Source organism: Alosa pseudoharengus, unplaced genomic scaffold (genome assembly GCF_046254945.1).
Source record: "Alosa pseudoharengus isolate Yale_2024_CS ecotype anadromous, Long Island Sound unplaced genomic scaffold, YU_APseudo_1.1 YU_APseudo_1.1_scf_21, whole genome shotgun sequence".
Lineage (NCBI taxonomy): Eukaryota > Metazoa > Chordata > Actinopteri > Clupeiformes > Clupeidae > Alosa > Alosa pseudoharengus.
In genome coordinates, this window is record NW_027468674.1 from 29705027 (window position 1) to 29732512 (window position 27486).

The window sequence follows — 27486 nt, forward strand, 5'->3', positions numbered from 1 at the left end:
ATGTGGCTCCAATCAGATGCCCCAGAGGCTCCGGCAGTTGAAGGTGAGAGGCCAACAGTGTGAGAACCACACTGTTAGGAGAACTACACTGTAATGAGAATTATACTGTTAGGAGAACTACATTCTTAGAGGAACTACACTGTAATGAGAATTACAGTACACTGTTAGGAGAACTACATTCTTAGGGGAACTACACCCTTAGGAGAACTACACTGTTAGGCAACTACACTCTTAGGAGAACTACACAGTTAGGGAAAACACAGTTTCAAAAAGCGCACTGTGAAGAAAAATATATTTATGTATGTAGGCCTTCTTGTTTGGAAAAATATAGGTGAGAATAGCACACTGTTGAAGAATCCACTGTATGGAAAAACTACAGTGTTGACCAAACATGTAAGGTGCTGTTTAATTAGATTTTAGTAAAAAAAAAAAAAGACTTTGGTGTTCATTTCAAAATGGAAAGTTCAGGGTCTGCAACGGTCTTCTCTAGTTCATTCTGAATCATGACAGACAAACAATTTCAACTTCCAAAGTATATGTACTGTAGGCCACATACGTAGTCTCTGAATTCTATTAAAAATCCCTCAAAACACGTTTTACAACATGTACATGTATACGCATGTTTAACAAGAAATATTTAAGTTTAGCTTTATCTCATGAAGAGCTCGAAACTTAAACAAAAATAATACTTCTGTGTGTTGCGCAGAGGAGCCACCGGTGGTGGAAGGTGAGTTAAATCTGACCCTGAGCACGTAGGCCTGCTTTACTGGGAATGCTGATTGGTGGAATTCCGCCGGGAATGCTGATGGTGCGGATGCAGCGTGGCATGCTGGTTTAGGAATGGAGATGGAATCACTTGGAATGATTTGGGGTCCTGGGTCCACGTGACATGAAATATTCTAGAGTGAGGAAGAAATGTTTGCTAAAAGTGGTACCACATCCGTGATTTGGGTTGTGCTGACTTAGGTATGGGAGAGTCTGGAGAGGGGAAATGGCATGCCCCTTGGGCTAAATATGGAGTGGGACAGAATTAGAATACTTGGAATGGAAGTGATCAAAAATTGTTGCGGGTGAGAGTGTAAGTTTGGACTCTGTGAAATGGCATGCACGGTTGGAAATGTTGATGAGCCAAGACTGGGTTGGAGATTGAGTGAGGCCTCATGGGAAGTGCAGTATTTTTGGACTTTGGATGCCAATTGAGTTGGGACTGCTGGTGGTGTTGTCCAGCACTGGAGCGTCTCTTGGCTTACATGCCTACAAGTGAATGAGTTTGGGAGTAGTGTATTGAATTGTGTTGTCCTGCATATAGACTCATGAAGCATCCCTCATGTTGTTTGCAAAGAGAAACTGCTGATGAATTGGCCTGTTTAAAAATGAAGTGTATTTACTCTATAAGGAGTCTGGGTTGCCAAATAATGTGAATGCATGTCTGTATGTGTGTCTGTGTATGTGTGTGTGTTATTTTGTTGTGGGAGTGTGTGTGTGTGTGCGCATGCTTCTGCGTGTGTATGTGGGAGTACTATGGCAAGCTGGTGAAACAGACCATTTAAATTATTATTATTGGAAAAACAGACACATACACTAGTGCAGTAACAGTAGTCAGAGTCTTCAGAGTTGCTTTTCCTATTATCCTGCCCAGGGGCAACGCTAGAAACTGAAAGAATACCATGTTAGGCCCTGCATTAACAATAATGTTGGTTACCATGTTCTATGTGTCTGCCAAATGTCTATGAGGGCCTCCTGTCCTCCTAATGTCACCCTGGTCCTACCAAATGCCAGACCCGTCTGCGGGCTCAGAAGGTTGTATGAGTGAGTGTGTGTGTGTTTGTGTGTGTGTGTGTGTTAGATTGACTGTAAAAAAATGATACAATGACTTTTTGTACAGTCATTTGTTTTGATTATTTACAGTGGCAGGATACATCTGTCTCTGAGTGTGTAACGTATATCTTTGTGTGTGTGTGTTTGTGTGCGTGCCCATGTTAAGCATCTTAGTCGTAGTGTCCATATTTTGTGGTCTTTAGACTGAAACTGTCAATCATCCCTATTTTAGAGCCACCTCCAACGTTGACTGGCATGTTTCTGGAGAGACCACAGGATGTGGTGGCCATTGCAGGTATGGTGGAGATGAACACTTCCCTCTGTACACTGCTCAGTATATCACATACTTCACCCAATATATCACCCAATATATCACATACTTCACCCAATATATCACATACTTCACACAATATATCACATACTTCACCCAGTATATTACATACTTCACCCAGTATATTACATACTTCACCCAGTATATCACATACTTCACCCAATATATCACATATTTCTATATCACATACTTCACCCAGTATATCACATACTTCACCCAGTATATCACATACTTCACCCAATATATCACATATTTCACCCAGTATATCACATACTTCACCCAATATACTGTATCACATATCACCCAGCCAAACACAAAAGCAATGCCACTAAAACACAACATACAATAATTTGACAGTACAATTTTATGCGAACACAAAGTATGTATTTATTTGTGTGTGTGTCTGTGTTTGTGTGTGTGTGTGTGTGTGTGTGTGTGTGTGTGCGTGTGTGTGTGTTTGTGTGTGTGTGTGTGTGTGCAGGTACTGACGTAACATTTGTAGCAAAGGTGGACGCAACTACTCTTAGGTTTAAGCCCAGCGCAAAGTGGCTGAAAGGGAAGTGGTTGGATCTTGGTAGTAAGGCTGGGAAGCACCTGCAGTTCAAGGAGACCTATGACAGGAACTCCAAGGTATGTGTGTGTGTGTGTGTGTGTGTGTGTGTGTGTGTGTGTGTGTGTGTGTGTGTGTGCGTGTGTCAGTTTGTGTTTGTGTGTGTCAAAAACTCACACTCATCTCGTCTCATGCGCGCGCACACACACACACACACACACACACACACACACACACATACATACTTCCGGTGTTAGGTTAGGCTATCACATCAAATAGGCCTACCCCAGACATAATTATTACAGCCCTTACAAAAAAATAACTGCATTACATCAAAACTGCAGTTATTTGGTAGTCATGGTAAATGCCGCAGATGTACAAATCTACATAAAACAGATATATTAATTTTAGGGCTGTCAAAATAACTGATTAATTTCGATTAATTAATTTCAGAAAAAATAACTGATTAAAAAAAATAGCGCAGATTAATCGATTCCGTATGACCTTTGACCCCGAGCCATTCTAGTCAGTAATCATTAGACTGTAAAATGAAGGAGAGAGAAGAAAATGTGCTGCCGAGATCATTGATTGGAACATTTACAGCCTGATGGTGTTGATAAAAATAAAGTGTTGATTAAAATAAATTCCTCTACAATGTCTGCAGCAAGGAATTTGCATATCACTGCAGTTCGTCAACTCTAAAGTCGCACATCAATGCAAAGAAATAGTGTATAGGTATTATATCTGGCCTGAAATGCCTTGTATGTGAAAAAAACAACTTCTTCCCGAAGCACTTTTGAATTTATTTCCTCAGCATATTAGGTCATATCATAGATTATTATGGCCATTATTTGAACAGTGAAAATAATAATAAAAGAGTTTTTGAACTTTAATGTCACTAATGCTGAATATTCAATGATTAATTTGAATTTAAATATTTAAAATACTTTCACAGCAAAAATGATATATGCGATTCATTTAGATTAATTAATCACAGAGTATGTAATTAATTCGATTATTTTTTTTAATCGATTGACAGCCCTAATTAATTTACTTTAAACTGACTATGCTAGTTTACAGCATGACATTTGTTGTGCATATTAATAAATTGCACTTAGTAATGCAAAATATGTTTTTTATCCGATTAATCAATGAAATAATCTCTAAAATACTCTATTCCAAAAAGAATCAATAACTGCAGCCCTATGTTTCAATGTTTTTACTGTTGACAGACATTCTGAAAGTATAAAGAAAGCAAAAGCTTTTACAGCATTGTGCAAATGAAGTATAGTATACCAATATACAGTGAAACACCCCTGGGTCAGAGCTGTGCACCACTGTACATCTTTCTATACATCCTGACGTTCCTGTCTGTCAGGTCACATACATTTATATATGCTAGACAGACTATAACAACTAGATATGACAGCTAGTTTACTGTAACACATTTGCAAGTAATGACTCAAGCAATGAAATACGGCTCATTTGTTTTATGGGGTAGGACTATTCACCAGTATAGTGCATTTTGACATGACATTAACAATTGAAAATGTAACAGCAAACATTTATACAAAATCAGTTGCACTATGTGATGTACAAAAGCATTGCTGTTTGTTCAAGATGGGGAGAAACTGCTTTAATGATGTGCACGAGTGATAATATGGAGTTTGAGCAAACAGTTTTGAGAAATTCAATTTGGATCTGAGAATTGTGCCAAAGTGACTGAGAGAAAACTGTAACACATACAGTATATAACACACATGAACAGGACCCCAACACCCACACCCACCCACACCCACACACACACCCACCCATTCAGTCACTGATGTGAAGAGTGTTGAGTAACTGAGAGCCATGGTCCTCATAGATCTACACATATGAGATGAAGATCATTAAGGTGGTGGCAGCAGATGCCGGAGGCTACAGGTGCGAGGTGGCGTCCAAAGACAAGTGTGACAGCACCACCTTCGAGGTCTCTGTAGAGGGTGAGTAAATGCAGATACACATATGTGCACACTGTTGTGATATGTTGAACGAACAACATAATATGAGCATTAAATATATCAAGAGATACACATACATACAGTAGCCACACACACACACCCTACTACACCCTACTACATCAGTTCACTTTAGAATTTATTATGACATGTTCATACAAACTCATTTAGTCTTTTGTTGATTTATTCTTTTTCATCACCAACAGCGGCTGACACTGGGGATCATCAACATGATGTCCTGTCTGCTTTCAAAAGAGAGTGAGTCTCGTTTACCTTCTTTCTATCTTTCTATCTATCTATCTAGCTGGGCTAGCATGCAGTAGCCTGAAAGTTGTGGGTTCAATTCCTGGCTTCCACCGTTGTGCCCTTGAGCAAGGCACTTCACCCCTGGCTGCACTGGGGACAGTGGCTCTATAATAATATAATTTACATATGTAAGTCGCTTTGGATAAAAGTGTCTGCTAAATTAATAAATGTAAATGTAAATCTATCTGTCTATCTGTTTGTCCACCTGTCTATCTGTCTGTCTGTCTGTCTCATTCCACCCTGCTAATTATCTGTTTGAACTGCTGCCCTCAGAGAAACGTTACAGGCCCATCAGAACACGCACCACAAGATTCATGAACAGTTTCTATCCCAAAGCTATCACCATACTCAACTCTGACCTGAAAACAAACCCACTGATATCTGTCAGCATTAATCAATTACATCAATACCTCATGCAATGCTCTGAACTTTATGTATTTTGCACTACTTTGCATACAGTGGCTCTGAGTTGATGGTATAGTGTATGACGACATGAATGTACTGAATGAATGAATGAATGAGAATGTACAGTATTATTTTACTGACTATTTATTATGCTACCTTTTTTCAATATGTGAGTGCACTGAATTTAATTGTATTACTGTGCAATGACAATAAATCGCTATTCTATTCTATTCTCTTCTATATGTCTTCTCTCTCTCTCTCTCACTCTTTCTCTCTCTCTGTTCCCCTGCAGAGGTGCTGGAGAGGATGATGGTGAACTGGACTTCAGTTCTCTTCTCAAGGCCGTCAAGAAGTACGATTCACAACTCCTTCCCTCCTTCTCTCTGTCTCATTGGAAGTCAGAATGAACATTCAGACAGTGCATGTTTGAGAAAGATGTCATATATCCCTCCCTCTCTCTGTCTCTCTGTCTCTCTCTCTCTCTCTCCATCAGGAAGAAGAAGAAGCCCGTGGAGGAGGAGAAAGAGGATGTGTGGGACATTCTAAAGAAGGCCCACCCCAGCGAGTACGAGAAGATCGCCTTCGACTACGGCATCACTGACCTCAGGGGCATGCTCAAGCGCCTCAAGAAAATGAAGACGGTCGTGCCCAAGATCAGCGATGGTAAGTCTAGAGGGGGAAAGAGATGAACGTATATACGTGGTGTATGTGGTGTGCCTGTGTGTGTGTGTGTGTGTGTGTGTGTGTGTGTCTGCCTGATAGAAAGTGAGAAAAAAGTAGAGGTTCAGAGAAAGGCTATTATTTTATATTACTTGAATGTAGAAGTGTGTGTCTGTGTGTGTATGTACTTCCAAGTGTGACATGTGTACATTATAAGTGTGTACCTGTATGTGTTTGTGCAAATTGTGTAAGCTCTTAATCCTGGGTGTGTGTGTGTGTGTGTGTGTGTGTGTGTGTGTGTGTGTGTGTGTGTGTGTGTGTGTGTGTGTGTGTGTGTGTGTGTGTTTTTCCTTGTAGCCTTCATTAAGAAGTTGGAAGATTGTTACTCTGTGGAAAAGGGAAAAAAGATTGTCCTGACCTGTGAGGTGGTTGACCCCAACTGTCAAGTCAAATGGCTGAAGAATGGACAGGAGATCAAACCCTCAGCCAAGTGCGTCCTTTGAAACTGAGGACAAACACATCTGCAGACACAAAGATACTCATAAATACACACACATACACACACACACACGCACACACGCACACACATACAAACACACACACACACACACACACACACACACACACACATGCCTATACATGCGAAAGCAAGCAAATGGGCAAACACAACCACACACTTATAAAGAAACACAGGCATGCCATACATACACACATACAATACTTCTACACACATGATTAGCATAACACGTTTTTGTGATGAGAATCATCACAATCATTTAAGAGAGTTTGGTCAATCTAAAATGTTTAAAAGGAAACAAATAAAATGAAGAAGGGTTATCTGTTGTTTCATTTGTTCAAAAGAGTAAATGTTTTGCTGTTTTGTCAGGTATATCATGGAGGCCAATGGCAATCTCCGCACCCTGACCATCAACAAATGCTCCCTGGCTGATGACGCTGCTTATGAGTGTGTGTGTGGAACTGACAAGAGCTACACTGAGGTCTTCGTCAAAGGTACCGCAGTTCACCACTAGGGGGCCATTCCCGTTATTTCTGTGGGAGGATTGGGGTCCGATTTCATCATCAGATAGCAACAATTTACTGAAACGCTTGAGAGATGATGCCGAAACAGAGATGTAGATAAAAAAGACTTTCCCATCCACCTGGGAAGCACTGGACAGTCAGTCAGACTCAGAAAATGAGTCAAAGAAAGGCATAGACTATGGTGGAACTCAGTCAAAGCTCTAGAGTGGGAGTAATAATTGCCTGGAAAGAAAGAAAGAGAGAGAGAGAGAGAGAGAGATGATTGTGGATGGTTGTTGTTGATTATGGAAGGGTTGAGAAGATGGTTGTAAAGTAATGGAGGAGGGAGGTATGAGAGAGAAGATGGAATGCTGTTTGTAAAGCTAGAGAGAGAGAGAGAGAGAGAATTTATGCAAAACGAGATTTTATGCAAGTCTATGTAAGCCTACACATGGACATTTAGTTGTCTTGTTTCTTCTATTGTACAACCTTGGTATGACTGATTTGTGCATTCAACTGAACTGAGATAGAGAGAGAAGGAAGGAAGGAAAGAGAGGGAAAGAGATGGCATGATGGTTTTTATCTCTTCTGCAGAGCCTCCTATCACCATTACCAAACTGATGGATGACTACCACGTGACAGTCGGGGAGAGGGTGGAGTTTGAGGTGGAGGTGTCTGAAGAGGGCGCTCATGTCATGTGGTCAGTATCTAATCGGAATCACTCCATCATACTCGTGATGTCCCTCCACCAGTACTGCAGTACTGCATCATCATCTACATAAAACATACAGTCCCTCCAGTTCTTCTTCACTTCTTTAAATTCTTTGATTCTTCCACCACAGAATTTAATTCTTAGATCATGGAAACTAATGTCAAATCAACCATTTCATGATGCATGCATATTTTCTGATTTTCCCCGTACATTATGTACAATGTTACCAAAATAAATCCTTGATGGTCAATTCTAACTCATTCACGTGTCCTGCTGATGGCAGTCTTTCTCATTCACGGCTACTGCTGTCATGCTTGATGGTCAGTTGTTAATTAATGGATGAGGCAGAGGCAAAGAACTCCATGACACAAAGCGGAGTACTTGAATTAAAGGAACCGTATGTAGGATTTTGGCCAAAACTGGTACTACAATCACTTTGAAAATACTGTAGAGCGGTGTACACCGCAGATGTGGTAACTAGAGCAGAGCTGGCAACCCAGATGCCGAAACACTACTGACTTTGTGATTACTAGATAGGTGGAGGGTGGCGGATCAGGCTAAAACACAAATATGTAAACATCAACATCAGTTGAGGGCTGCAACTTCACTTTTTTAAATGACGATATCCTGGCCGGACTACTGTTGTCAGTGATATAAGTATTTGAAATTAGCATGATTTCCTAATGTCTAGTGACAAATCAGGGCCATTTTATGATTAATTGAATTACATTTCTTACATACGGTTCCTTTAAGCCTAGTCCTAGACTGAAATCTTTTTTTTTTCTCTGTGATCTTCATTGAAGACTTCATTGACTGGACTTAGTCCTTGTGCAGTAAACAAGGCCCTACAAGCCTGTCTGCACCTGCTGCCACCTCTGGTTGATCTGCACCTGCTCTGCTCTCTGTCTACCCTTATCAGGTATTTTGAGAATCTGGAGCTGGTGAGGACTGAAGATAGCAAGTTTCGATTCAAGAAGGACGGCAAACGCCACTGGCTCATCATCCAGGAGGCCACCCTCGACGACATCGGAATGTACCACTGTTTCACTAACGGAGGCCACACCAAGGGAGAGCTGGAAGTGGAAGGTGCCATCTTTTGTTCTGTTGAATGAATACATGAGAGTAATAATACGTTTATTTTATATAGCGCCTTTCTCAAACCCAAGGTCGCTTTACATAGTAAGTTTCCCATACATGGATTTAGTCCTGGACTAAAATCTTTTTTTTTTTTATGGAAATCTCATCCTGAAGTTTTCTTTTAGTCCAACACTAGGCTTAATCCATGAAAATGAGTATGTACAGTACCTTATGTCTACCTTTATATCTGCTCTGTATACTCTGGAATACTTCTGAAAATGTAAAAAGGAAAGTCTGCACACTGTAGAGCTCCAAGATATAAGAGTTTTGTTATTGCATTTTCTCTTCTTTACATGGATAATGATTTGGAACCATGCAGTGTGCAGACCAGATCTGTTTTTTCTCTGTCTTGAACCTGAGGAGTTTTGTGGATATGCACACACTTGCTCCGTTTTACTACTGAATCAATGAACTGACGTAAAATGGCATGTAAGGGATGATGTATAGAACGCCGGTCATTATTGGGAAAATAAGTCCCGACAGGGCAAACCGGACCCCGACGAGCAGCAGAGGGGTCTTGCTTCGCCCAGAAGGGACTTATTTTCCCGGCAATGACCAGCTTTCTATACATTGTCCCTCTTATTATCCGGCTACTTGTCAACACAAGAAAAAGAAACTTCACATGATATGTCTTTTGATTGATTTGTTACCGTTTTGTTGTGGCTTTTGCTGAGAAACAAATAGTTCGCAACACACGCTCAACTGAAATCAAACATTCTATAAATCACAGCTGATCAACCGTCTGCTTTCACTTTTGAATGAAGTTCCATTGCAAGAAGTGACCAAACTACTTGCGTAGTGATATGAAAAGACGTGAATCAGAAGCACAAAACCCGTTGCCACTGACAGTGGTCATTATGTTTTCAACGGTAATTACATGAATATATTTGACCGGTAGAACGTTGAGAATTCCCATTCAAGTCAATGGAGCGTTGTGAAGAGCTGGATAATAAGTATGTGTAACCTGCGTAAACCCCTCTGTTGTGTGTCCCGTCCACAGAGAAGGAGCTGGAAGTGTTGCAGGACATGGCTGACCTTACGGTGAAGTCGGCCGAGCAAGCCATGTTCAAATGTGAGGTGTCTGATGACAAGGTGACAGGCAAGTGGTTCAAGGATGGCGTGGAGGTCCTGCCCAGCGACCGCATCAAGATGTCCCATATTGGCAGGTAATGTACTGTACACCTTAAGACACACTCTCTCTCTCTCTCTCTCTCTCTCTCTCTCTCTCTCTCTCTCTCTCTCTCTCTCTCTCTTACTCCACTGATGCAAACACCTGGTATTAAATGGCATCATGCATCTTGTGTCACACACACACATATATTACAAACACACACTCTGTGTGTGTGTGTGTGTGTGTGTGTGTTTTAGGTTCCACCGACTCACCATCGATGATGTGAAGCCAGAGGATGCTGGAGATTACACCTTTGTTCCAGATGGCCACGCCCTCTCACTGTCAGCCAAGCTCAACTTCCTGGGTGAGAGAGAGAGAGAGTGTCTCATATTAGGATCAGGATTTACTTTATCGTTCACTAATGGTTAATTCATAATGATTTGGACAGCCTTATTTCCCTTTTCTCACAAGCTAGCATATAATGACTAGTTCCAATGGATGCATTTGGTCTTCTAGATTCATGATACCAGCATATTCAAAATTGTGTGAATTTGTTTAAGATTATACATCTTGTTGATCATATGGCATAATAAATAACTTTGTAATAACTTGTTCTCTTTCTCCTGCCCTACAGAGATCAAGGTTGACTATGTCCCAAGGCAAGGTGAGTTATGCCATCTAACCTGAATGCAGTGCCATGGTCTCCCTTGCCTCTGATAGCTTGTCCTTTCTGTCCTCCCTCTCTCTCTCTCTCTCTCTGTCGGAGTGCATGCTGGGAGTGAGTGGAAGGAGCGTCTGTGTGAGCGTGAGTTGTGCCCGCTGTGGCCTGAAAGTGCGTTCTCTATTTTCTAACTTTCTTTCTATCTTTTTTGTGTATTAATTAATTGTTGGTAAGAATAGAGCCTCCTAGTCTTGTGCTTCTGTTTTTCGTGGGTCGCCAGAGACCAGTGTTTAAACTGGGAGGCATGGCGGCTCCAGGTTTCAAAATGTTTGATACACTCACTCGTCGCCACGCAATTAAAGTGTTATCGTCTTTAAGCGTAGACGAGTGTAGTATTGCGGTAGGCAACATTGTAGGACACGATGATGTGGTTGCAGCTTCAAGAATGAACAATGCCATTGTTTTATTTCTGAGCTCTGTAGCTAAGGCAAATGAGGTAGTAGAGAAGGGTTTGTCTGTGAACGGCTTGTTAACTCCTGTCCTTCCTCTCTCTACACCTGCTAGAAAGGTGACAATATCTAATGTACCACCTTTTATAACTGATGACATGCTAAAAAGAGAATTGTGTCGATATGGAAAACTGGTATCCCCAATTAAGAAAATGCTGATTGGGACCAAATCTGAGCTCGTCAAACATGTTGTGTCTTTCAGGCGCTATGTTTACGTGATTTTAAACAATCACAATATGGATTTAAATCTTTCGCTAAAGTTCAAAGTTGATGAGTTTGATTATACTGTGTTTGTGTCAACCGATTCAATGCGTTGTTTTGGTTGTGGTAAAGCAGGACACACTGTTCGAGCTTGTCCCGTAAAGGGAACAAGTAGGCCTACTAAACACAATGAGAGTACCAAAGCAAATTGCGACAGTGGCGCCGAGCCTAGTGCAGAAGCGCAAACCGCCGCTGCTGCGGGAGAAGGTCCGGTGGGACCGACTCCGTCAGCAGAGGTAGGAGGGACACATGATGGTGCACAGGCCGAGGGCGAAATGCCAAGTGATTCTAATGAATCATCTGAAAATCTGAACAACGAAGAAATTTTTCAAAATCACGAAGTCTCTAGAACAGAAGCACAAGCCTCCACTGCTGAGGGAGCGGGTCCAGTTGGGCCGGCTCCGTTAGCAGTGGTAGGAGAACAAAATCATGATGAGGCAGGTCAGGATAACTCTGACAATGAACCCCATGTAAGCAACGAAACCACTTCTATTGAAAGCGAAGAGGTTAATATAGGCCTACAAGTAAATCATGACGTGAGCCTTGATGAGGATCTTTTTGTGTCAAATGTTGATCAAAATGTGTTTAAGAAACCCATTAAAAGAAAAATGAGCCTTAAGACAAAGCCCGCAAAAAAATCAGGACATGGGCCCGTAGACACTGATGTGGATGAGCCTGAATATGAGAGCGACTGCAGATAAACTCTTTGAACAGAAAACTAAATTGTCTGACCTGCTAGGGCTGAAAACACAAGGGGCTTTGATCCGATCACGTTACCAAAGTGTGAATGAGATGGATGCACCCTCTAAGTATTTTTTTTAATCTTGAGAAAAAGAATGGACAAAAACGTATGATTCACAATTTACAATCTGAAACTGGTGCTTTGCTGTCAGATCCAGTTGACATTCGTAAGAGGGCCTTCAGCTTTTATGCCAAACTCTATACTAGTGAGTATAGAGAGGACATAGTTGCTGAACAGAGTTTTTTTGAGGGACTTCCTCAAGTATCAGATGGTTCTAATGAGATGCTCAGTGGGGTGATAACCCTGGAAGAAGTGCAAAAGGCCCTCCAAAGCATGGAGACTGGGAAAGCGCCTGGATTGGATGGACTCCCAATGGACTTTTATAAGTCATTTTGGACTGATTTGAAGGAGGATTTGCTTGAGGTGCTTAATGACAGCTTAGCCGGAGAGCTGATGCCAGTGAGTTGCCGAAGAGCTGTCCTTACCCTTCTGCCTAAAAAGGGAGATCTTAGTGACATAAAGTCATGGCGTCCAGTCTCTTTGCTTGCTTCGGAGTACAAGCTTCTGTCTAAAGTACTGGCCACCCGGTTGGGTAAGGTCATGGAAGAAGTTATTCACCCTGATCAGTCCTATTGTGTTCCTGGCAGGTCAATATTTGATAATATATCATTGATTCGAGACATTTTAGATGCATCCAAGGTCTTTGGTCTAAACACAGCTTTTATCTCTATTGACCAAGAGAAAGCTTTTGATAGAGTGGAGCATTCCTATCTTTGGAAAACTCTGAATGCATTTGGTTTTAGCTCAAATTTTATAGATAAAATAAAAGTACTGTATAAGGACATTGAAAGTATGCTCAAAATTAACGGTGGCTTATGCTCTCCCTTTAAGGTGTTAAGAGGGGTGAGACAAGGATGTTCTTTGTCAGGTATTCTTTATAGTTTTGCGATAGAGCCTTTATTGCAAAAACTTAGGAATACTTTAAAAGGGATATCCATTCCAAATTCCAATGATACCTTTTGCCTTTCAGCTTATGCTGATGATGTGATCTTGATGGTCAGTGGCCAGTGTGATGTTGATACTTTGGTTGAAGTGTCTGGTTTTTGAAACTGTCTCTTCAGCCAGAATTAACTGGTCAAAGAGTGATGCCTTTTTTGTTGGGAAATGGGAGGAGGGTTTACCAAGTTTGCCAGGTGGTTTAACATGGAAAAAGGATGGTCTTAAATATCTAGGGATTTTTCTTGGAGATGACTGTTATGTGCAAAAGAACTGGGAGGGGATTGTTGACAAAGTAAAAGGGCGTTTGGATAAATGGAGGTGGCTTAAACCCCAAATGTCATACAGAGGGCGCACACTAGTGATTAATAATTTGGTGGCCTCTTTTTTATGGCACAGATTAGCGTGTGTTGACCCACCTATACATTTACTTGCAAAAGTTCAATCATTGCTATTAGATTTTTTCTGGGATAAACTGCATTGGGTTCCACAAGGTGTTCTTTATCTGCCAAGAGAAGAAGGAGGACAAGGCCTAGTTCATGTACAAAGTAGAACGGCAGCCTTTCGCATGCAATTTCTTCAAAAACTACTAACTGACCAAAGAGACTTGAGATGGAAACCTGTGGCTATTGCGATTTTAAGAACTATTGGAGAATTGGACATGGATAAATCTCTGTTCTTCATGGATCGATCCCAAGAGATTGAATACCTCACAACTGCCAATTTTCTATAAAAATCTGTTCAAAGTGTGGGGTTTATTTAAGGTGCAGAAAGTTGTAAGAACAACCTCTGTGTTTTGGCTTTTAAAAGAACCTCTGGTTTATGGAACACGGGTAGACCTAACATATAACAGTAATGCAATGTCTGAAGTTCTCTTAAAGTCGCGCCTATTCACTTTTGGGCAATTACTAGATGTAGCTGGCGTGGATTTTAAAAAATGTGAAAATGTAGCAAGTGTTTTAAATATTAGGTCAAAGCGTGTTGTCTCTCAGTTGTTGCAGAGATGTTGTTCTTCACTTACAGCAGAGGAGAAGATGTTGTTAAAGGGCTACTTTGAGGGAAAATTTGGGCAAATGAAAGTGACCCTTTTCCTAATCTTATGCTAACTCCAGAGTTTGGTGAGAATACTGGTCATTTCTTAGATGACATTGAACCTCTGTCTTTCTATGGGAATTGTGGTAGAGTGTTTTACAATGTTTTTGTTAAAAATTTTCATCAGAAAGGTTTAAAACAGAAGGTTGACACTCCTTGGCGCTCTGTACTTGGGTTGGGTAATGAGGTAAAACCAGAGTGGAGAGCACTGTACAAGCCACCGTTAGCTAAACGAATTGGGGACCTGCAATGGCGAATTATACATGGAATTATAGCTGTGAATGCATTTATTTTTGTTTTAAATCGTGAGACGAGTCAAAATTGTCCATTTTGTTTTGAGCGAGAAACTGTTTTTCATGCTTTTATGCATTGTTCAAGATTGGTGGAATTGTTTAATGCATTGGAGAGACTTTTTTTGGTTTCAATGAGACATTTTCAGATAAGATTTTCATTTTTGGTTTTCGTTATGTTAAAAACGCAGAACTGTTTGCCAGTTGCTGAACTTCATTCTAGGTCAGGCTAAAATGGCCATCTATTTGAGCAGAAAGAATAAAGTTGAAAATGGGCAAAAATCAGGATGTTGTAATGGTTTAAATCTGGACTGCAAATAGACTTTCACTTTTACAAAGCAACTGAAAATGTAACAATGTTTGAAAGTATTTGGTGTATAAATGGAGTCTTATGCTCAGTTGTAAATGATGAACTTAGCTTTTCACACTTGTAGTGTGTTTTTTTAATCTAGTGTGATTTATTCACACTCATGACACAATGTTTTTATGTTGAACTTTTGTAATAAAAGTTTTTTGAAAATTCTCTCTCTCTCTCTCTCTCTCTCTCTCTCATCATGTGTTTACTTTTCCTCACCTCTTTCTCTCTCTCTTTCTCTCTCTCATCATGTGTTTTCTGTTCCTCACCTCTCTCTGTGTAATTCCAGAGCCTCCTAAGATTCATCTGGACGTCACTGGCCAAATGGTCTCTCAGAACACGATTATTGTTGTCGCCGGCAATAAGCTCCGCCTTGACACGGAGATCTCAGGAGACCCCCCTCCCACTGTTCAGTGGAAGAGGGGAGATAAGGTGCTACACACACACAGACACGCACACACACACATACACACGCACACACACACACACACACACACACATATGCACTCACACAGACACAGAAATATCTTCTACAACATTGGATAACCACCATGATATGTGTGTGTGTGTTTGTGTGTATGTATGTATGTATGTATGTATGTATGTATGTATGTATGTATGTATGTATGTATGTATGTATGTGTGTGTGTGTGTCAATTGTGTGTGTGTGTTTGTGTGGGTGTGTCTATGCATGCATGAATCAGCTGATTGACGCAGAAGGGGGTCGTATTCGCGTGGAGTCCCGTACTGGCCTGAGCAGCTTCGTGATTGAGGGGGCCGAGAGGGAGGACGAGGGCAACTACAGCATCACCGTCACCAACCCCGCCGGAGAGGACAAGGCCAACATCCACATCAAGATCGTTGGTCAGATTCTGTGGACAAATTCACTCACACACAGACACACACACACACACACACACACACACACACACACACACACACACAGACACACACACACACACACACACACACTGGCACACACACACACATAGAGGCCTACTCTCTGGGTAAAGAGGCTTATGCAAGGTGACTTTCAGGCTACCATGCAAAACACAAACAGATATCCAGTTACACACTTACTAGAATGTACTCTAACCCAGTTGCACACACACACACACACACACACACACACACACACACACACACACACACACACACACACACACACACACACACACACGTAAGTCCTTTGAGATTTTCCTCTGCTGCTTCACTTAGAGGAAAGTATGTCAACTTTCTTGTGCCAAAAAGTGAATAGCATCAGGTGACTTGTTTAGTAGCTAGTTGTCAGAAGAAACCATTTTCAATGGCACCATATAACACACAGCAATCTGTGTAGACCAAATACCGGTGCATGTTATTATGTTAAATGTTTCTGTGTGTGTGTGTGTGTGTGTGTGTGTGTGTTACTATATGTGTGTTGTGTGTGTGTGTGTTTATAGATGTCCCTGATCCTCCTGAAAATGTGAAATGTACTGCTGTGGGAGAGGACTGTGCCACCATCACCTGGGAAGCCCCAAAAATCGATGGCGGCGTGCCTATCAAAGGTACCCCCCCACACACGGACACACACACACACACACACCATTCTTCCCTTGGCACCACCAACTAATTACAACCAATCACTGGTAGACTGCCACCCCCTCTCCACCCCCTGCCTCCATTAACACATTACCCACCACCACCCAAGGGATAAAAGCTATTATGCAAATCAGGCTCTGCTATGAGAATTAGCCAATTAGGCCCACACACTCCGAGGTCCCCATACTGCACACAACACACTGGCCATGTGACTACAATCTAAATAGCTGCCACTGAAGGACCTGGTGTGGAATGGGTGTCATGAAAGAGGGATGGAGAGAAATGAGATTTGGGATGTCTGACCATGTGTAAGACCACGTGCTGATATACTGTACTGTAGGTCATGCATGTGAGCAAATTGGCATTAAAGTCATTGTGAGCTTTGCTTACAGTTTATTAGCATCTAGTTGGCACACTGGTAACCACCATGGAAACAGAGCATGATGGGAATAGAGGTTTGAAACACGATCTAGTTGTATAAACCAATCAGACAGCATCTATTGGGATAGGCATGTCTGCCCCCCAATAATTTCACTGCACATAGAAGTGCATACATCACTTGCTTCTGTGGGTCAGCATAGTAAATCAGAGAATCTGTAATTGGGGCTCTGGTAGAAGTTAGCAAGAATTGCTAATGTTGCTTAAAGCAGCTTCAGAGTTAGTGTATTTTTGTCTCAACAACCATCTTGCCACTCCTTTCATATCACAATTTGCTACTTTGTGCCTTTCTTGTTAGATGTTAATATCATCTTTCATTGCATTTATACATTACATTGTATATTGTACTGTATAATGATAACAAATGGATGAATTGAATCTAAAGCAATCAATATGTTTAACTTCCACACCGCCTGTCTCAGGTTACTACATGGAGAGGAAGAAGAAGGGTTCGTCTCGCTGGACAAAGCTGAACTTCGACGTCTATGAGTCGACCACATACGAGGCTAAGCGTATGATTGAGGGGGTCCTCTATGAGATGAGGGTCTTCGCAGTTAACAGCATCGGCATGTCACAGCCTAGCCTCAACTCTAAACCATTCATGCCAATTGGTGAGATCACAGTATACACACCCATACACACACATACTGATCTCTGGTCAGTGTGTACTCTGACTACTGTAGACGTGGGGACACATATTGGAACCCATCTACTCTCTCTCTATCTCTCTCTCTCTAGCTATCTATCTCTGTTTAAACACACACACACACACACACACAGACACAGTCATACGCACATCAAGCCCAATTGCATGTGGTATACTATCAGAAACAGTGCTCCAGTTATGAGTCATGTAACCTTTTGAACTCTCACAATTCATCTTCAAATGTCATCCTACTGTAGACATCAGCTCAAGTCTTCCAGCACAGTAGTGTGTACCAGCTTTAGACGCTCTGTAATCTACATGGTAGCTACAGTATATGGACTGTGTACATACTGTAGTGTAAATAACTCACTGTGAGGATTGTGTCTCCTGCAGCACCCACCAGTGAGCCCACGAGGCTGATGGTCAACGACGTGACGGACACCACCTGCTCGCTCAAATGGCTGGCCCCCGAGAGAATCGGCGCTGGAGGCCTGGACGGATACATCATAGAGTACTGCAAAGAGGGAGGTGTGTTAACACACACACACACACACACACACGCACACACGCACAGTGGCTGGCCAAAGAATGTGAATGAGCCATATCTCCCATTTCCCCATCTCCTCCAACACGTCTCTTTTCTCCTCCTCAAATCCCCCGTCTTGCCCTCTCTTCACCTGTGTCCACGCCTGGCTCTCTGAAATCTCCTCCTCCCTCACACATGCATCCCTCTCTTTACCTGTGTCCACGCCTGGCCCTCTGAAATCTCCTCCTCCCTCACATATTCATCCCTCTCTTCACCTGTGTCCACACCTGGCCCTCTGAAATCTCTTCCTCCCTCACATATTCATCCCTCTCTTCACCTGTGTCCACGCCTGGCTCTCTGAAATCTCCTCCTCCCTCACACATTCATCCCTCTCTTCACCTGTGTCCACGCCTGGCTCTCTGAAATCTCTTCCTCCCTCACATATTCATCCCTCTCTTTACCTGTGTCCACGCCTGGCTCTCTGAAATCTCTTCCTCCCTCACATATTCATCCCTCTCTTTACCTGTGTCCACGCCTGGCTCTCTGAAATCTCTTCCTCCCTCACATATTCATCCCTCTCTTTACCTGTGTCCACGCCTGGCTCTCTGAAATCTCCTCCTCCCTCACACATTCATCCCTCTCTTCACCTCCACACCTGGCTCTCTGAAATCTCCTCCTCCTTCACACATACTGTGTCTTCTCTCTCTCTTCTTCAGACCTCCTCCAATATATGGATAGAAATATATGGATATGACATTGTTTGTTCATCTAATCCTTTTTGTCTCTTTATAAATGTGCATATCTGTTCCGTCTGTCATTCTATACATACCTTTTTTCTTCACGTCCCTCTCTCTCTCTCTCTCTCCCTCTCTCTCTCTCTCTCTAGACACTGAGTGGCAAGTGGCCAACGCTGAGCCAGTGGACAGGCAGAGCTTTGTGGTGCGCAACCTGCCCACGGGGGAGAAGTTGGACTTCCGCGTTGTCGCGGTCAACATCGCTGGCCGCAGCCCCCCCGCCCGCCTGGGTCAACCAGTCACTATCAGAGAGATCGTGGGTGAGGTCACAAGCATGTGGTCAACACTTAAAAGTTCAAATGGTCAATTAGCTCATGTGTGGGGTCAAGCAAAATGGGCCTGAATTTGTCTGAAGTCTGACTGATGTTTTGCATTGCATATTGTGTATCAAATTGTGTACCAAATTTAGTGCCAAATTTTCATCTTTCTTTCTCCTGATGTGTGTGTCTTTTCCCCGGCTGCGTCGCACAGAGCGTCCTAAGATTCGCCTGCCGCGGAGCCTCAGACAGAAATATGTCAGGCAGGTCGGAGACCAAATCAACCTGGTCATCCCCTTCCAGGTAGGTTCAGGACAAAAGATTCAGGACAAAATAGAAGTCAAATTAACAGTGACCACATCTGGTGTACCTCAAGGATCACTTCTTCTGATCTAAATGAATGTCTAAAAGTGTGTGTGTGTGTGTGTGTGTGTGTGTGTGTGTGTGTGTGTGTGTGTGTGCGTGTGTGCGTGTTCATTTCTATGTTTGTGTATCTTTGTGCACCATTCATTTGTATAGGGTAAGCCTCGTCCAGTGGCTACCTGGTTAAAGGACGGTGAGCCCGTAGACCTTAAGAAGGTGGGTGTGCGCAACTCATTTGTGGACAGCGTCCTCTTCATCCGGTCATCCGAGAGAGACCACTCTGGCAAATACACACTGGTGCTACAGATCGAGAACATGGAGGACAGAGCCACCATAGACATCCGCGTCGTGGGTAAGCACACCTTTTGGGCAGTCCCTGGAGGCGTCTGTATGAGCCAAAACAGACATCCGCGTCGTGGGTAAGCACACCTTTTGGGCAGTCCCTGGAGGCGTCTGTATGAGCCAAAACAGACATCCACGTTGAGGATTTTAACGTAGTGTGGTCTTTAATGATTTTGCCAGTTGCTGAAGACATTTGAGTTCATCTGATTAACTGGCCATCAATATTTGCAAGGTAATCATTTTGATCTTATGTCACTTATCAATAACAGTACCTTTAATCAACTAAATGCAGGTTATACTTTGGAGGCCAGGTCACCAACCCAGCATGGGTGCCCGCAGTCAGCATTACATGGCTCAGTCTTGCTCTCTACAGATATTAATAATGTACTATATGACTGAATATTTCATGCGTGTATATAGCACCCCCTGTAGTCACTCTCGATGACTGCAAGTCCTTGAGACATGCACATCAAGAAACACTGGCACAGCGAGCAGCAGGCCTGAGGCTAGACACATTCATATGTATCACATTTCATTCTCAGGGGCCAATTTAAAGCATTTTACACAAACACTGGCAGCTGGTACATATATTACATGAAGATAATAGACTATCCTCTAATAAATAAATTAACGAGGACACATACATATAGATATACACACACACACACACACACACACACACACATAAATATACATACACACGCAGGCACAGGCAACTGGTTCAACACCCATGTCAGCCATATCTCTGGCAGCAAGGCTACCACTGCCCCTGCACATATGTATGGTACATATCAGAACCACTCAAATGAATCAGTTTCTGTGACTTTAACTGGACATCAGGAGACTCATGAACTGAATGACGTGTGTGTGTGTGTGAGTGCAGAGAAGCCAGGTCCCCCCACTGCGGTCAAGGTGACGGACGTGTGGGGCTTCAACGCCGCACTGGAATGGAAACCCCCCAAAGACGACGGCAACTGTGAAATCACTGGCTATCTGATCCAGAAGGCTGATAAGAAAACGATGGTAGGGGCCATGAAGGATGATAGCGTGTCGTCATTTCCTCTTGACATAAAGCAAAGTCTAAGGGCAGAACTCTGAAAACAAAACCACATGGTTGTATTTGGTCATTGAAGATGTCATACAACTATTCTCATGAGCTAGATAAAAAGTCAAACGTGTTGCAGTCTGAAGTTGACAGACTGGCCCCCAGCTGGCTCAAAGAAAAATGACCCAACTAAATGGGCAAGTACTTGGTGCCATTTTGGAATTCACATCAGATGACCATGTGTTTGTTTTCACCGAGTTGTCCCAAACCGGAAGTGGTCGTGATGTGACCCATTCACTCCATATTAAGTGTAAATAAATACATTTATGAATATTCATATTCAAAACTACTCATTAGTAGTCTATTAGTGCTGTCTGGACATTGAACTTGACCTTGACAATCTTTCCTCTTTTGCCAAATGTCAAATAGGGGTTTAAAAGTCAACTGATGTTGTTTCTCTCTCCCCAGGAGAGGATGTTGAATAGTGAGAAAGTTGTGAGCTCTAGGTAAATGATAACAAGATCCAATCACCCAAATGACTGTAGCTCTAATTGTTTTTACCGTAGATTGATTAGATTATGAAATGAAACTATCTTCTCATTAATCTATTCTATAGCGCCATCTTTTGAATGATCCAATTACAGCATTGCAATTTTCAAAGTTGGCTAGAGTAGAAGACTGAATGTGAAAACTACATCCATGAGCATATTTACAATGAGGGTTTGAGTCTGCACAGTCAACACCAAACAGGTTACTCGTACTGTACACCCACTGGATGGAGCTCTTTATTGGCCCTGTCGTGTGTCATCAGGCACAATAACTCAGCAGCTCTGTGCTGCTGTCTCCGCACTGTTAACAGACACTAACATGTTTTCTGCCTGTGTGTGTGTGTGTGTGTGTGTGTGTGTGTGTATGTGTGTTGGGCAGGAGTGGTTCACGGTGTATGAGCACAACAGACGCACCAACTGCACAGCGTCGGATCTGGTGATGGGGAACGAGTACATGTTCCGCGTGTTCAGTGTCAACATGTGCGGCCCAAGCGACGACCCAGGAGTCAGCAAGGACACCGCCAAGATCGTCAAACAAAGTGTGTGTGTTTGTGTGTGAGTGAGTGAGTGTGTGTGTGTGCTTGTGTGTGTGTGTCTGTGTGTGTGTGTGTGTGTGTGTGTGTACCTACAGTGATCATGATGGAAATGATTAAGAAGATACTGTATTATTTCTGTCAACTCTTCTTTTTTTGCTAGTCTTTTGATCTTCCCATTGCCCTTACGTTGTTCTTTCTCTCTCTCTCTCCCTTGCTCTGTATTTTCCGTTGTCCTTTCTCTCATTCTATCTCTCTTATTTTGCTCTCTCTCTCTCTCTTTCTCTCTCTCTCTCTCTCTCTCTCTCTCTCTCTCTCTCTCTCCTTCTCTCCCAGATCTGGAGTATAAGCCCCCTCCTTTCAAAGAGCATGATATGAACTGCCCACCCAAGTTCACCGCTCCCCTCGTGAACAGATCTGTCATTCAAGGCTACAGTGCTGCCATGAGCTGTGCAGTGAAAGCTAGTCCTAGGGTAATACACACACACACACACACACACACAAACATATACACACCCACACACACACACACACACACACACACACACACACACACACACATATACACAGAACACACAAACACACACACATACACACAGAACACACACACAGAGAACACATGCACACAAAACACACACACAGAGAACACATGCACAGAACACAAACACTCATACATACACATACACACCTTTCCTTGGGTAAAATCTTTCTCTCCCTCTGTCTCTCTCTCTCTCACACACACAAACTAACACACACACACACACACACACACACACACACACACACACACACACACACACACACACACACACACACAGACACGAACACATACACACACACACACACAGACACAGACACGCACACATACATTTCCTAGGGTAATACACACACACATACAAATGCAGACACAGACACAGGCACACAAATACACACACACACACACACTGACATAAACACGTGATACGGCAAAAGAACATGAACACACAGTCAAAACACACGTATCTAACGGCAATGCCACATTTACTGAGTCAAAACAACTCAAAACAACTCAACCCCTACTCAGAGGCAATGTCAAACGTAATGGCCCACAGTCTTGTCACCTCTGTGTGTGTGTGTGTGTGTGTGTGTGTGTGTGTGTGTGTGTTTTGTGAGCCCCTAGAGTCTTGCCACCTCTCTCTCTCTCTCTCTCTCTCTGTGTGTGTGTGTGTGTGTGTGTGTGTGTGTGTGTGTGTGTGTGTGTGAGTGTGTGTGTGTGTGTGTGTGTGTGTGTGTGTGTGTGTGTGTGTGTGTGTGTGTGTGTGTGTGTGTGTGTGTGTGTGTGTGTGAGTGTGTGTGTGTGTATGTGTGTTTTGTGAGCCCCTAGAGTCTTGCCACCTCCATGTGTCAGGCCACTCAGATCTGGTGGCTGGGAGTCAAAGCGGACGACCAAGTTAAAGGCACCCTGATGCCCCATCACGACACCCCTATGGAAAATATCTGCATTCATACACTGTTCATTTTTAGACATACACACACATAAAATATAAACATACGTATAAATACAATTATGTTATAGAATATCCTGGACTCAGCACATCTAACACACATAATTATATGCAATGGAAAAGAAAAAGTACTTTGCATTTTGTAAAGCAAGTATTTTGTATTTCGTATAAAATTATTTATGTATGGCCTTCTGTGGAGGCTGAAGGATATTTTGTCCTCTTAGTATGAAATTAATAAATCTGCTCTTTACCACAGATATATCATGCAACTATTGTGTGTTCCAAGTGTGATTCCTGTAGGATGTAACATAATTTTTTTAGCAGAAATTGTACAGGGAACTCAATCACTCTACTCAGACCTTTGATGATTCACATCAGAAATACAAATGAAGACACATTGATTCTCCAAAGAAAACCATTGTACAACATAAGATGAAGGTCCATGAAATTGCTTTTATTTGCACATGTATGCTTTGCCTGCTCCATAATGTAAACCTCCAGGCTAGTGTAGCTCATTAGCATATTGACTTGAGAGAGACAGAGAGAGAGATGTGCTTTTGGTGGTGAATTTGTGAAAGCTCATTACTATTTTACAGCAGGCCTTACTCACTTAATGTAAAGGAAGGCCTGTGTGTGTGTGTGTGTGTGTGTGTGTGTGTGTGTGTGTGTGTGTGTGTGTGTGTGTGTGTGTGTGTGTGTGTGTGTGTGTGTGTTTTCCCTTGGTGTGCTTTTGTCCTCATCAGTGTGGTGCAGTAAGTTCAAAGAGATGTTATTTCATCTCAGAGCCTGGCGAGCTTTAATGCAGTGCACTGCAAAACACCATCTCCTTGCATCCACCTTAGAGCCTGATGCATTATGTTCTAAACAGGCCATACAGTATAACACACTGGAGTAACCAACAGGGCCAGTCTCTGTAAAATGTCTTCAACAACCAGGGAGATCTGTCTCTCAGGAGTGGTTGTTGATACTTGGACGGACCGTTAACTCTGCGCTGGCTGGCAGAGTTGCAGGGAGATCCTGGAGTCACGGTTCATTACGTTCTAAACAGGTCGCGCTGTATAACGCTGGTACTAGACACATCCCAGTGAAGTCTCACGGGAGCGGTTCAACTCAGGAGGGGGGTGTTGTTGTTGAAAGTTGGAGGGGCCCCGTCAGCTCTGCTCTGGCACGGCGGTGGGGAGCTCCCGGAATCAGCGGTGACTGGCAGGCACACGCACACCCCTCTCGCGCGCTACTTTTCACCAGCTTCCGGTGATTTACGGTGCAAACGAAGGGCACGTCAAGGGCGAGGGTGCGCAGGCGTCGCCCCAAGTATGCCACGCCAGACGGGCGCTCGGTCAGGGCATCATAAACATAGATCATCTCAGAGGGGGTCGTCAGGGAGGTTTTATGTGTTGTTGTTTAGCTGCCATGACTGCAACATTTATTGCCCTCTAAAAGGAGCATTTACAGGCATCAAGCCCTTTTTTTACTCAAGACCTCCAGGTGTACTCAAGGGGTGGATGGATGGATGGATGGATGAAGCATGGTGCTGGAGCAAAATAAACCTTTCGAGAGGTTTGAGTTACGACACGCTGATCTAATTTCACTGCTTCATGACTGACGTTGCATAAGTAGCCTTTAATTCTGACCCCGATACGAAAACTCATGAAACATAAGCCACGCGGATTATCCCGCAGATGTATCGGGTGGCCCAGTAATATCATATAGCAGCCGTTTAATATGGAAATTGAGGAAGGAGATCGCATGAAATTGGACGCTCCGTTTTTATAATGACTATTTGGAGCGATCAGACCCCCCACCTCCCAGCCACCACCCCACTCAGAGCAGAGTGATGAGTTCATCACTAACTTCTCTCTTCTCCTCTGTCTTTCTCTGAATAACTCTCCTTCTCTCTCCATCTCTCTCTCTCTCTCTCTCATGCGCTCAGACATATATCATTTCGCTAATCCCTTCAGTGTATGTCTCTTTCCCCTTACATATACATTGCTCTTTAATCAAATCCCTCTCCTCTATCTCTCTCTGAACCTGCATATTCACTACATCTCTTTTCTCCTCCTCAAATCCCCTGTCTCTATCCCTCTCTTCACCTGTTTTCACACCTGGCTCTCTGAAACCTCCTCCTTCACATATACCTCCTTCTCTTCTTCAGACCTATTCCTATGGATATTTCCATGCTTTTTCATCTACATCATCCTTTTTGTCTCCTTATAAATGTGCATATCTGTGCAGTCTGTCATTCTATACATCCCTTTTTTCTTCATGTCCCCCTTCTCTCTCTCTCTCCATCTCTGCCTCCCTCTCTCTCTCTCTACCTCCACCCAGCCAAAGATTATCTGGTTGAAGAACAATATGATCCTTGGCGATGACCCCAAGTACCTGATGATGAACAACCAGGGCGTCCTGACACTGAACATCCGCAAGCCGGGCATGTTCGACGGGGGCAAGTACACCTGCCGGGCCGTCAACGACCTGGGCCAGGCCGAGGTGGAGTGCAAACTGGAGATCAGACGTAAGTACCCAAGGGCGCCTCCGAGGGTCTCGCCTCGCGGCTGGCTGGTCCGGCAGCCCCCTCTGCTGGTGTGCTGTGGTAGTGCATTCATACGCCCCACTACAGCATAGTGAGGTGTTATTTTCTGCTTACTGAGTGATATTTCAGGAGAGGTTATATGGAAAAATAACAAAATGAAAGGGAGTGTTAAAACATATAACAAAAAAGACAAACAGTGAGAGACACACTTACGATTTAGAATTTTTTTCACAAAACAATCTGTGAAATCAAATCAGTTGTTAGAACCATTTCAACAAATCCCTCAAACACAGCCAAACAGATAGACAGACAGACAGTCAGAAAGACAGACATGCAAAGACAGGGATCTGAAGACTCAGATGGAAAAGAGAGAGACAGATGGACATGGGATGGCAGATGTAAGAGAGAGAGAGAGAGATGGACATGGGATGGCAGATGTAAGAGAGAGAGAGAGAGATGGACATGATATGGCAGATGTCTCTTGATGTGCTCATGGGCAGTGCAGTGGGGGGATATGGGGAGAGCACATCCTTTTCCAACACAGAGCACTGCATCCCTGCCTCCCCTCCCCCTGCTCCCTGTCCCTCTCTAAACTCTCCTCTATCCATGCATGCACACACACACACACACACACACACACACACACACACACACACGCTTACCCTTGGATGAGAGGACATGGCTCTTTCCCAGATGAACACTGTGTGTGTGTGTGTGTGTGTGTGTGTGTGTGTGTGTGTGTGTGTGTGTGTGTGTGTGTGTGTGACAGATAGCCCCGTGGGGAGAAACGTATCCCTTTGCTCCTTTACCCAAATCCCAGGAGCTAGGAGTGCAAGCATGAGTTTGTGTGTACCTGGACAAAATGTGTGTGTGTCTGTGTGTGTGTGTGTGTGTGTGTGTGTGTGTGTGTAATTGGGTTAGTGTATAACTGGATAGGTGTTTGTGTGTATAATGGCAGCATGAAAGTCACCCTGCATAAGCCTCTTTCAGGGAAAGTTTGGAAGGATGCCTGCATGCCTGTGTCTGTTTAAGAATGGACTGAGACACACTGAGAGAGAGAAAGAGAGAGAGAGAGAAAGGGAGAGAGAAAGGGAGAGAGAGAAATAAAAAAAAATCCTATTGTTAGAGAAGTTACTGGCTTGAACAGAGAAACAGAAAAGAGAGTTCAAGAGAGAGGGAGAGAGAAAACACACACAGACACACAAGTAGAAAGCAGACAGACAGACAGACAGACAGAGGCAAAATAAAAGCTAATGGGACTGTCTATACACATCTGAAGCACAGTGTTTGTGTTTCGATGTACAGTATGTTTTGTGTTTTTGTTTGTTTTCTGTTTATGTTTACCTGTTTGGTGTTTTCCCACCTCCTCAGCACAACCCCCAGTGGAGGAGAAGAGGAAGTAAGAGACATTTCGAACAGCAGCAGCAGCAGCACCAGCACTGA

General features: G+C 43.1%; 1 protein-coding gene across 1 annotated transcript; it reads left to right on the top strand.

Moving 5' to 3' along the window:
• LOC143138320 (myosin-binding protein C, fast-type-like) lies at positions 1-27486 on the top strand. The gene is made up of 28 exons (XM_076298815.1): positions 1-43; positions 707-727; positions 2051-2113; positions 2631-2779; positions 4567-4684; positions 4906-4957; positions 5703-5762; positions 5904-6073; positions 6428-6560; positions 6957-7081; positions 7685-7790; positions 8722-8888; positions 9940-10105; positions 10308-10414; positions 10685-10714; positions 15246-15388; positions 15661-15820; positions 16399-16503; positions 17398-17586; positions 18015-18149; positions 19034-19201; positions 19413-19501; positions 19718-19913; positions 20787-20926; positions 21876-22035; positions 22366-22502; positions 25839-26093; positions 27415-27486. Exons 1-28 carry the CDS (start codon positions 1-3, stop codon positions 27484-27486), a joined length of 3459 nt encoding a protein of 1152 aa, XP_076154930.1.

Excerpts from the sequence above, each read along its gene's own strand:
- LOC143138320 (XM_076298815.1), top strand. The coding sequence starts at position 1 with ATGTGGCTCCAATCAGATGCCCCAGAGGCTCCGGCAGTTGAAG. Across the intron at positions 8,889-9,939 it reads GGGAGAGCTGGAAGTGGAAG|AGAAGGAGCTGGAAGTGTTG; the intron begins GTGCCATCTTTT and ends TCCCGTCCACAG. Across the intron at positions 10,715-15,245 it reads TGACTATGTCCCAAGGCAAG|AGCCTCCTAAGATTCATCTG; the intron begins GTGAGTTATGCC and ends GTGTAATTCCAG.